At 36.0% G+C, this 12,743-nt stretch overlaps 1 protein-coding gene across 1 annotated transcript in view; it reads right to left on the minus strand.

Annotated features, from left to right (window-relative positions):
• Positions 1–10,052: 10,052 nt before the first annotated feature.
• LOC135074447 (protein eva-1-like) overlaps positions 10,053–12,743 on the minus strand; it is a 45,895-nt gene continuing 43,204 nt past the window's right edge. The window contains exons 7-8 of the mRNA XM_063968740.1: positions 12,548–12,682; positions 10,053–11,578 (exon numbers count right to left, since the gene is read on the minus strand). Of these exons, the coding sequence (XP_063824810.1) occupies positions 11,106–11,578; positions 12,548–12,682 (608 nt within the window). The 3' untranslated portion in view covers positions 10,053–11,105. The remainder of the gene's footprint in view (positions 11,579–12,547; positions 12,683–12,743) is intronic.

The raw sequence follows: 12,743 nt of genomic DNA on the forward strand, positions 1-12,743 counted from the left end.
ACTAAAGCACGAATTTGTCCTTCTAACAAAGTAATACTACCTTAATAAGGAACCAGTAGGGCCTCCCATTCGGCCAGAGCCCTCTATTTACTACGAGTAAGTCATTGTAATTAGTAGAACATTTAGCATGTCCCATCACTACAACCGTAAACTACAACATGGCGACAAGATCCTGCTGTCGCAAAGACCGTAATTTGGCAAGTTATAAATTTCGGGTTAAAGTGACAAATGTCTGCCATAAACCGGTGCTAAATGAAGGACGCGATGGCATAACCGTAAAATTGTACATAAACCGTTAAAACTCCGTTTACGATGCCAGCCGAAGGTGCTTCGCCCATTAACACACCGTAAAAGTACGTATGCTAAGAAACCTTTGAATTTTACATAAAGTGTAATTCGTCGGAATATACAATATGGAATGAAATCAGAGATTTTCGTTTTCGTCTGAAAAGGTTTATTTATCTTCATAGTTTCGTGCTAAAATAGCTTTGTAGTTAATTTCTCTTTGGATTAGTAGGTAGGTATTTTAGTATAAATTAAACTTGACAGGAGTAATTAGGCTTCTTGAAAACCTTTTAGTCATTTAAAGGTCACATTAATTACTTTTATCTTATCCTATTCTACTAATAATCCTGTAAATGTGAAAGTTTGTGAGGATGGATGAATTGATGTTTATTTCTCTTGCGCACAAAAAGTAGTGAACAGATTTTGATGATACTGAACAGTAGTATTATTTGTTTATTAGTTTATCAAAATATAAAAAGAGCCTATACTCTAGTTTATAATGATTTTATTAATCCCGAGGCGGCGGGCAAAAGTTAATCCTGTCCTGAAATCAGAAAATTCATACTAAGTACATAGACAGGTAAATCGTCATTCGTCAAACACTTCATGCAAATTGTTTTAAATAAATGCCATTTTAGGCAAAATATTAGAGAAAATGCAACCCCTAAAGGCCCAATTCCCAGAATCGTTAGCACATTCACATAAAATATGTATGCTCGCTATAAACAAACCTCGAAACCACCATTTAACTCGCAAAGAAACCCCCATTAAGCGGTACACAATTAGTCTAAAGGTTTTATAAAACCGAATGTCAAACGGAGGCCAAGTTTCGGAGTCGCAATTACACGTTTGACCGAATCGCATTTTACCACAGTTGGGTTGAATTTCGTAAGTTCAATCATAATAAGTAGGTACCTACTACGATACTTTAAACTAATGATTCCCATTTGGCATAAAATGCTGAGAATCCTAGTACTAGTGATACGAGCATGCCAAATTCAGTTACAATCGTGGTCGCTTACTATGGGCCTCAAAAGAAGGCTCAAGGTCACCCAAAGGGCGATGGAACGTGCTATGCTCGGAGTTTCCTTGCCTGATCGAATCAGAAATGAGGAGATCCGCAGGAGAACCAAAGTGACTGGCATGGCCGCTGGGGCAGAAAGGTTCTAGAGTGGCGAACACGAGCCGGTAGACGTAGCGTGGGCAGGCCTCCCACTAGGTGGACCGACGATCTAGTGAAGGTCGCGGGAGGTACCTGGATGCGAGAGGTGCAGGACCGATCTTTGTGGTAATCCTGGAGGAGGCCTTTGTCCAGCAGTGGACGTCATTCGGCTGAAACGAACAAACGATCCAGAACCACATTGTCGAATGATTCAGAGTTAAACATTTTCTGTGCTCAAAGTAAGGCTACTCTAAACACTTATATTACAATTTTGCTTAATACCTACCTACTCAATAAGGAAAGTTATATTACTTTTGTTCGATTTTGCCCCGATTCAGATTAGGTAGGTGACTCTATCCTCCCTTAATCCGCCATTCGGCAACGTTTTCACTTTCGAATCTGTAAAGTTTTAATGAAGGGCAGAGCGTTTTGATTTATTTTATGTGAATTGAACAAATTGTATGGAGATAAAAATAAATTGGAGTCTGAAGACGCATTTAAATTAGATTATTTGGTTACGTCCATAACTTAATTAGATGTATTGAAATAAAATGTCCCCAAAGGCATGATATTTATTAGTCTATTAAAGAATTTAAAATATTAAATAAAAATTTATTAAAAAAAATTGTGACTTTATTTTAAATATTGTTTTTTTCTTACATTTCACGTTTAAACTATTATTTTACGGTCTTCTGTTTGATCGAGGAACTCTCTTTTTACTTAGAATTTGTGTTTGATCCAAAACCCACACGAACGAAGTCACAAGTACCTGGTAATAAATTGAAACTAAGTCCAAAGCTTAAAAACGAATGAGTTCCTATGTTATTCTCAGCTTTTTGTAACAGATATTTCTCTATCAGAGGTTACACTGAAGGCCACTGCAAGTTGACCAGCATATTAACTCGCAACTTTATACCCGACCTCGCGCGAAAGTCTCTGTGAAAAGAACAACAGAGTAGAAGTGAGGGGACCATAATTTTGCTGGGTTATGGGCCGTGTGTGCTTCAGCATAGTCTATAAGACCTAAGTCTAAGACAGGAAGTCTTTTTTTTTGTTATATTTTTTTGCAATTAGGTACTTACTTTAAGTATAGTTTCAAATTGTCTACTAAAATTCACGACCACGACCGCTCTGCCAAGAGCGAAACCAACTAAGAAGAAGAAAATACGCACGGAATACAAGTACCTACCTACTTATTCCAATCGCTAAAGTCTAAGATCAACGCCAATTCTCCTCATCAATCGATTAATAGAAACTCCCCTGAAAATCTTTTTGAAACAATCAATGTGATTCCACCTTTGATTGGAGCCTGCAACCAAACTGATAACCAATACATAACACTAGTTATATTGTTTCACTTACCTCGAAAATCCTAATCATAATGGAATCTTCAGGTATTTGTCCCATCTGGAACTCGACCCCAAATCCTCCATCCAAAGGAGGCCAACTCACTCACTCAACTTGTATCTCAAATTACCAATAAAACTCGTATCCTCCCTACACTTACGGCTATTGTCTTTTGCCCTCTTTATTAGTTCAGTTCACAAGCCCTCAGAGATCCCACCTGAGTTCCACTCAATCTCTCACATCACAATAACACATCGAGTATGGCATTTATACAAATGCCGAGCCTTCAATGAACAATAAACATTCCTGTGCCACAGTTTAAAAATTCGCACAGTATTTGACGACAGAATTTAAAGTGTTTTATTTGGATCAGACTGAATTTTATCAGTTTGTGAATGAAAAGTAACGAACGAAAGCATATCAAGCTAAATACTTCTGGCATCTTTTGTAGTCGTAAATGTAGTTGCAACAAACATTTTTAGTATTGGGTGTTTCTAGGTAAACAAGGAATAGGACATAAATAGGAGGATTTATTTTGAGTATCCTTTATTTATTTTTTAGGATATTTTACAATCAAAATATTTTATAAATCTTCTTTACTAAGTGAGAGAATTCTTTGGATGTATTACGGACGTGTATATGTATGTGTATGTGAGTAGGGTTCGTACTGAGCTTACGTAACTAACTCAAGAGAGGATAGGTAGGTACCCATTTTTACTAACGATCGAGCCGAGCAAAAATTTCAAAGACAGCCAAAACACTGCCTACATAATTATACTGTGACATAGATCCTAACTAGAGGTATATGCCTCTCCTAACAGTGATAGTTTCAATCCGACACGGCGCCTGCAGGTCACGTTCAGTCTTTGGGGCACTATTATACCTGAATTCCGGCGTAGGTTGAACAATATCACGTTTGGGCAGGCTTTACCCTGCTTACTGTGGGTAATTCCCGTCAATTATTTTGATAACCATGTATTATTGGCATACAAGGAACATGAAGCAATTCCCAGAAATACTCTTGAGAATTGCGTCATTGCGATGTCAATATTATGGACATGCATGCATGACAATTTTCTCTTAAAAGTTCTTGTAAACTTACTTAATACTGAATCATAGTACGTTTACGTACATACTAGGGTTTCTGCTCGAGCTTTCTCGAACTCGAGAAAACTCGAGAAATTTGGCTTCATTCGAGACGAGAAAAAAATTACCGGAGCTCGAGAATTCTCGAGTTTCGATTTTGAAGCTTTAATATTCTTGAAAGCCTATTTTCTTAGACAAAAGTAAGTTTTTTTTTATTATTTAATAGGTTAACATTGCTTTTAGACTGGCCCAGTCTTTCGTTTTTTAACTGATTTGATTTGCAAGTAATAATCTCAATCGAAACTAATAATGTTCACTTACGAGTATGCTACATTTATTATGTTTGTTTAACTGACTGATTTAAAGATTGAAAAATATGTTAACTGTCTGATAAGTTAGGTACTCGTAAATACGTTTATTCAAGTCTTTATATTTAAGAAATTTTCTAAAAAGTTTTTTTTGTTTATAAATGTAGGTTTAGTTAATTAGGAATTTGGATTCGTATTCTTTGGAAAATAAGTGATTCAATTGTAGCTCCAGATTGTTATTGTTAATTATCCTTAAATTACACGCGACTTTATGAGTTTTGTTCCTTTAGTTAATTACTAAGTTATGATTATTAGTTAGTATTAATTATGAAGGAAGATTATATTTTTTGTTTCTTTCCTTACCCAAATAAGTGATACTAAACTCTAATTTGATTGTTGGGCAAAAAAGTAGGTATATTAAATTAAAAAAAACTGTGTTTTTATTAAATTTCAGCCGATTTCAACAGTTTTAATTAAAAGACTCGAGACTCGAGAAAACTCGAGACTTTGGCCTCGAGAATTCCCGAAACTCGAGAAAAAAAATAGGTCGAGAAATCAGAAACCCTAGTACATACTAATTGATTTGTAATCATACAAATCTATACTAATATTATAAATGCGAAAGTAACTCTGTCTGTCTGTCTGTCTAACTTTCACGCTTAAACCACTGAACCGATTTTGATTAAATTTGGTACAGAGATAGTTTGAGTCCCGGAAAAGGACATAGGATAGTTTTTATACCGACGTCATTCCGCTATTGTCAGATCTCGTCCCGAAAATGTTAAATTCTTAAAGCAAAAAAGGTACACGTGGACACAACGAAACATTCTAATTGGTTTGTCTATAAAAATTGGTATTTTGTCAAGAGAAAAAACAAAACCATCGACACTCGAGGTTGACTATCCGGCCGCGGGCAAAAAGGCTAATAAATAAATAAGGACAATAATCCATCCATGTTTATCCTTATAACAGCGTGGGTAAGATAATTAACAATTAAAGTGTATTAAATTCAAGAGCCTATTAAAATAGTAATACAATATATTCCTAAACAGTAATAATAATTATTAGCCTAGTTTCGTCTCTTACAAAGGAGCTATGAGAGATTAGCCATGTCTGGATTGTTTATTAATTGAGTTACTGAAGAGTTTCATTATGATTAATTTACGATGAAAGGTCGTATTAGCTGCGTACCTAGTCTGTTAGTAAAATATTAAAGGTTTATTAAAATGTTCCACATACTCGTATTTCACTTGAAATTACGTAAAAGATAATCTTTAAGGCTCGTGAATTCACATTGAAGTAGGTAGGTATTTCAATTTATGTATTACCCACCTACTTTACCAACTAAGCTGTATTACAACCTGTCTGAAGTAGCAGGTGTGTATACCCCGCATTGACAGCATTTTGTTTTCTTATACTTCAATGTTTACAACACAAAGTTTGTATAAACTTATATTAAAAGAAACGCAATTCGTACTTTTGTTTTGACTGAATTTCAGCTTGGGAACAAGTTTCAGTTCTATTGGAACTGTTTCGCGCACAATATTGGATCCCTGAATACATTATGCTAAGCGCAAACCTCGGACGGGTTTAATCTAAGAATTTCTTTCGATATAAAAAACACATTAAGTTTGGAAAGAAGTTACGAATATCTAACCTGTTTATAGACCGGGTGCCCGAGATTTTTACTGCGAGCAAAATGAATCCGATCTCTTTTTAGTTAAAAATATTGGCATATGACTTGCGTGGTGAAGTAGAAATGACACTGAAGCTCGGTTTATGAAACGACTCTCAACTATAAAACTACACTCCGGAATAAATTCAAGCTGTGATTGATCTACATATTATCCAACCAATGCAAATGGCTTGAATCTTCCGAGTTTGAGTTTGAATCGAGCAATAAATCTAAAATATTTTTGTCTAACCTGAATTCAATTTATACTGAAATTGAGTTGAAAAACTTTTTTCCAGGAATACGACGTTTCCTCTCAATTTACTCTCAGTTTTAAATATTTGAAAACTTGTGAAGGAAAAAAATTACTCCGCCGCCTGGTCTACAAAGTTTTTGCGCCGTAAATACAAATTCCATGCACACCTGTCTCATTTGCTGTCGCATAAAATTGGAGATGAAATTGTATGTTATTATCTGAATAACCTCTCCGCATACATAAGCTAAGGCTATGTGTAGTTATACAGCAATTTGCGTTGTAGTAGTAAGCAAAATAATACATGCCTATGCCTGATGCACCCATATGGCGTCTACATACGGCCCTTATAGTCTGACACCAAGATTGTCTTTCAAGTTCTTATAGCCGATACGATAGAAGTTTCTAATTAATTATAACAGTTCCAGTTCAAACACTCGATATAAGTTATCTGCTGCAAGAGGTAGAACTTTAAAGCAAAATATGCGCAGCGCTAAAAAAACAACCACCACCGGAAGTTGCGAACTCCATCCGAGCGCGCATCGCGATCGTCACCGAACTTCGAAAGTTCGAACAAAGCTTATGACTTTAGAGTTGTGTACGAACGCGGTGGGAATGATAACGGAAGCAGAAGCAACGGAAGTAACGGAACTGCCGCCAGGGTATCGTTGGAATGGTAACGGAATGGAAGATAATAAAGGATTTATTTGTGAAAGCTCGGTTTTTGACAAGGGTAATCTGCGATTGTTGGTTTTATATTCCGTCTTGAAAATTAAGGGTCAGAGTCATTAAGGGTCTTTTTCTTGTCTTTTAGAGTTCCATAAACAACTTTCCGATAATAATACCTACCGGTGTAGTCATTTTTGAGTTTTGTCTTTCAAGTTTGGTCGGACAACTTACATAAGTAGTACTAATACCGATGTCAATTATTTCAAAGATAGGTATTCCTAATGTAATAATGACCAGAATAAAAAAACATTAAAAACTTAACACCAGGTGCGATTGTGGTCAAATACCTGCCTTGTTATGCATTAAAAAAATAAGACTATATTTACTTTAGGTACTACATGTTGATATTGTGTTTAATCCCATGTTCCTCCACCTCCTCTAAGCTGTATAAAATATTAAACTAGTTAATAAAAATAAATATCTAAATTTTATTTTCTTCTTGAACTACGTAAACTTAAACTTACCACCACAAACCACTTTATTTGCCGATTCAAAACAAGACAAGAGCTGCTTACGGAACGCAAACGGAACGCTCATGGGCGAGTCCCAGGATAATCTTAAAAAACCAAATGGTGCCTATAACAGTAAATAACTTTCTTTAACGACCCGAAGCTCCCGCGAACTGGATTTGAATCGGCCTCTTATGTAACAAGCCTCGTTGTATCCACATTCTCCTTTGAATTTATATTTTTAACATTCTCGCGACATTTTCGGTGCCGGAAATGAGTTTTTCCCGACTATTGCTGACGAGCGATTTTTTATGGGTCCGTGGCCGAGTCCCCCAGTGTTCGACGCACCCGTGGTCGACGCCCCCGGTCAGTTAAATTCGATTTGAAGTAATTTTTAATCAAATGTAGAGTCAGGCACAAAAATGTTTATAAACGAATAAATATTTATCAGGCCAATAGAATTAAACACAAAAATGAATCTAATGAAATGAAAATAATTCCTACAAAAGTTTTTTGTTTCTTACTACTGCTGGTTTTGGGTTAAAATTTTGCTCCCAGATTGTATAAATAGCGTCAAACATGCATAGTTTAGTATAATAATTAGCTTGTGAAACTTATTTCGTTCACTGTACTTAGTGCAAAAGCCGAAAAAAATATGATATTAAATTTATTTAAATCGGGGGCGTCCACCACGGGTGCGTCGAACACTGGGGGACTCGGCCACGGACCCTTTTTTATGATCACAGATTTTTAAGCGGATATGATACCTACTACCTACCCTCTAAACATAGTAGGTACTAATAGCTTAAGCTTGTCTTTACACTTATTGCTTTTAAAAGAGATCTTTCTGCAATATGAGCTGGATTAGACACATAAAATAACTTACTAAAGGTTATTTCAATTCCATGCAAAACATACAATTACTTATTGATGATGAAGCTGCCTCCCTATTGCCATCATCTCTTACGAATATTCCATAATACTGGGCCATTTCTTTTGTAATCTGAACATCAATCTCTGTCTATGGTTCATTGCATATCGTTAATTATCGATAAGTACCTATACAAATAACAATATGGGTACCTTTTAATACCCAATATAGGTACCCAACTAAGATTCTGTAACTGTCAGCTAACGCGCTATTTTATATTTGCTTTTAATTACTTAATAAAAATTTTAATATTCATCCATAGGTCAGTAGTAATTATGAAACTTTCGTCATGAAAATAAATAAACAATCACTTACCACTTTAGATATTTTATCCAAGAGTAAAAATGCTCGTTCTCAGCATCATCCTTATAGGATTCAAATTCCCGACCTGTCTAAAAATCCCTTGCCGTGCCGTCCCGATAATGTGCACAGTCCCTTATCAAAGAAGGAAGTGCAAGCCATTTTGTTGTCTGTATGCTGATATAATTTAACGACTGTCATTTGTCTATGGTTAAATTTAATACCCCCACCCATGTCAACCAGGGTTAATGACCGCAGTCATGCACATCCCTCATTAAATTATTTTTATGTTCCTAAACACTCCGACACATGAAGCATCTTTTTCATTTGTAGTAGAGGCAATTTTGCAAAACATAGTAGGTCACAAAAATAATATTTTATATGCTGGCGACTTTAATATCAATCGAACCCCGTAAAACTAAGAGACCCCGCGTGATATAAACAAACGGTCTATTCGGTATAAACTGGAGTCCACTTTGATCACCTGGGTGATCAAATCCAGGTGATCAATGTGGACTCCAAACGACAATTTGGTGTCCTTTGATCACCCATAGATAAGATGACCTAGATGATCAAAGTGGACTCCAGTTTAATTATTATTTTAGTTTCCTTTGATAGCCTATAAATAAACCACACCTCTGAATAGTCACATAGTACAGATGACAGCACATTAGACTATACATTTTCGTTGCAAAGTCGCCCTTATCGCAACTACGTAAGATACCACAGTGTTTACGTTGACGTGCTGTCGACTGTACATATCCAATATGTTTGTTGCAGTGTTTAGAAAATATCAAAAATATTACAAAACAAAATATTATGTAAGTACGACGATTGGACATGTGACTATTCAGAGGAGGTGTCATTTATTTATAAGTGATCAAAGGAAACTAAAATAATAATTTAACTGGAGTCCACTTTGATAACCCAGGTCATCTTATCCATGGGTGATCAAAGGACACCAAATTGTCGCTTGAGTTCACTTTGATCACCTGGATGATCAAAGCCAGGTGATCAAAGTAAAATAGACCGATTTTTCAAAACATAGTATTTTGTATGCCGGCGACTACCCCGTGAAACTATCACCATCAATCCCTATTTTTAAGTGACCCCTTTGAAAAAATATCCTGTTATGTGTTACCATAGAGGACACTTAACCACCTATGGATGGATGGTGAAAACGGGCATTAGAGACCCCCACGTTTCGTTTTGTCTCAGGTTTTAGGGAACTGTTTCGTAAATTGTCTGAGGCCTGATTTTTCAATCATCCTATACTGAAACTGTCAATGTGCCAAACTTATTCTCCAGTTAAAATTATCTGGTGATTGAAAAATCAGCCTTGAACTACGAAGAATCCTCTTAAATTAGTACGAGCCGGTGTCTTCTGGGAGATGCCCCGCCAAAAACAAGTCTTGGATTTCATAATTTAATTTGAAACCATGATAATTATAATTTTCCGGTGCATTAATTTGAACTGGTTGTCCTCTGATCTCCTATTATAGCGTTGAAGAATGGATAAAATAAAACACAAACTTTGCAATGTTTTATTAAAAAAACAATACAAAAAGATTACAATTGTTTGTGATTTTTACAGAAACATATAAATGAAAATCATAATTATGTACTAACTAAAGTAAGTAACGAAACCAAAGTTAAATGACATTGATTTCACAGATTAGTTTTTTATATTATGTACTTAGATTATAATTACAAATTACATTTGAACAGTATAATAGCTTAAATGCGTATTATTTAAACGTATTATTAATCACAGCTTGTTATATTCATGACGTACGTGCTAGTAGATATTTATTTTTGACAATAATTTCATTATAGAGGTGCGTCTAAATATTTGCAATATTTAATTTAGTGAGATAGAGGAAAGAAAATAGGAAGTTTATTATTTTTCTTGAATCGTAGACTATACATTGATATTATTATTTATAGTTATGTTTACCAGCTGATTTTTACACATTCGTGCTTTGTAACCCCAGAACCTATTGCACAACTGATTCGATTCTACTATCTCTGTCTCTCTTGTGTCAGCGACTTTAGAGTGATAGAGATAGAAAAATTCGCTCAAAGACACATCCATTGTCAATCCTAGTTGACCGTATTTACACATCCTTAACCCAGTTTTTATTTCGAGTCAGCTGATATCTTTTACCTACATTAATATTTAGGAAAATAATAGAACTAAATATTTATATCACTGTAATTTCCACTACTTACAGCCTAACAATAGTAACATACAATAAAAAAAACTCAAGCAATATTGGGCGCGAATGAACCGACGAATCAATCAAGTTGTATATTGACACCTGTCACTCTGTCTGCAAAGTTCACAAGCTTGAGCTACGGCTCATTGGCCACATAGAAAACTCACAGATAAGAAAACTTTTTAACAAAAAATCTCCGCAATTTTGCTCACTCGAAATAAAAACTCGTTTTTCGTTCCATTTAGACTGTCTTACAATACGAATTACCCTTTCATCCCCTCCTCATATTTACACGTAGAATATATCAGCAGGATCAAAAACAATACGTTCTGGAGGCATCCTCGCTGCCCCCTGGCTCCTGCCGTCACCCATAATATAATTGCGAGTTGGAGTAGGTACCTAAACTCTTTGGACTCCGCACCCTACCCTCGTCTTCTTCTATCAAGGGTTGAATCACTCTCGGTGGAGGCACGTATTCGTTTCCATACATACTGACTCCAGAACAAGGGTATATAGTTGAGAGGGGCCTCATGGCTCTGATAGAACCCTTGTTCCCTGGACAGTCTCTATACAGAATCATGTCAGGATGTACAGGATCGTAGAAGGTTCCAGAAATGTGGCTGACGTCAATATCATTGTCGATATCTGACGCGCCATCGCTGAAAACGTTCGGTGGTTCCGTAGTGAACATGTCCCCGTTTTTGGAGTGCTCGGACGTTCGCCGAACGTAGTAATAGTAGCGGAACCCAAAGAGAGCGGCTACTAATATTATGAGTATCAGAACACCGATGCCCATGTAGATGAATATCTTCTGTTTTATTTGTGTTTGGGACGATCCTGTAGGAAAAATAGGTATTATTAACTACGGATGTCAGCAGAAAGATAAATACTGTCACATCTTAAGTAATTGTACTACTAGTGCTATTTCGCAGCGAAACTGAGTGAAAGAAAATCACGTTATAGTTTTCTCTTTTCTGTAATATTTTTTTATGAAACGATGCTTTACAAATGATAAGTACGAATATGACTTTTTATGGACTATGACCACTGGTTTTAAAAAGAATGGTTTAATGGTTTTTATTGCATCATATTATTTTATGTTGAAATGTGATCTAGGCATGCAATATTTGCATATTGTCATGGAAAAACTTATATAAAACACGTTTCATTAAACCGCAACGCGCGAAAGCATTGTGGGAGTGTCATAACATTAATATTGCATCGTCAACAAAACGTTTTAACGCATCACGAAAACTGATAAGTGTGCAATATTTTAAAACCAGGTAATTAACCGTTTTAATCACACTTGTACAACACTATGTTTCAATTACCTACGGCTTAAATACAATATTGGAAGCGAACAATGATTTATTCGATGATTAATATTCGAAATGCATCGTGGACGAGATTTAATTTGTTTGAATGAAATTGATCTCATAACAAATTTATTATTCGGTGGTAACTGAGTTAAATTGTGATTTAATTACGAAAGGCATAAAAACTACAAAGCGCATACTTAGGTATGTCGCGGTTCAATATGTCTATCTAACGAGTAAATACTTATCTTACTGTTCAAACTGAATAAAAATAAACGCTTCTTTAGATGACCGTGGCATGATGTCCTACTCCTTCCACTCGGTGGACTTACGATCTCTATTGAAGGTCGTAGGAATCACCTAAATACGGGCATCGCAGACCCGGTCACTGTAGAAATCCTTAGGAGAGGCCTTAGCTTCAGACGTCCGTCTTTTGGTTGAAAATAACTCATCAAACCTGCCTTGTCATGCTTAAAAGAAAAAAGATTACCTGCACTTATATCAGATTCCTTCCTATTCTTCTGGGTCGTCACTTCCGCACTGGCTTTGGTGGTAGTAGCGACCGTCGGTTCTTCAGGCATCGGCAAGGCTGGGTTGATTTGCTCCCACCTTTCGCCTACCCATTCTAATTTGAAACAGCACATTAGTTTATAGGGTCCCATTGTCACCAAGTCAGGATCTGATGA

Source organism: Ostrinia nubilalis, chromosome 9, assembly GCF_963855985.1.
Source record: "Ostrinia nubilalis chromosome 9, ilOstNubi1.1, whole genome shotgun sequence".
Taxonomy (NCBI): Eukaryota; Metazoa; Arthropoda; class Insecta; order Lepidoptera; family Crambidae; genus Ostrinia; species Ostrinia nubilalis.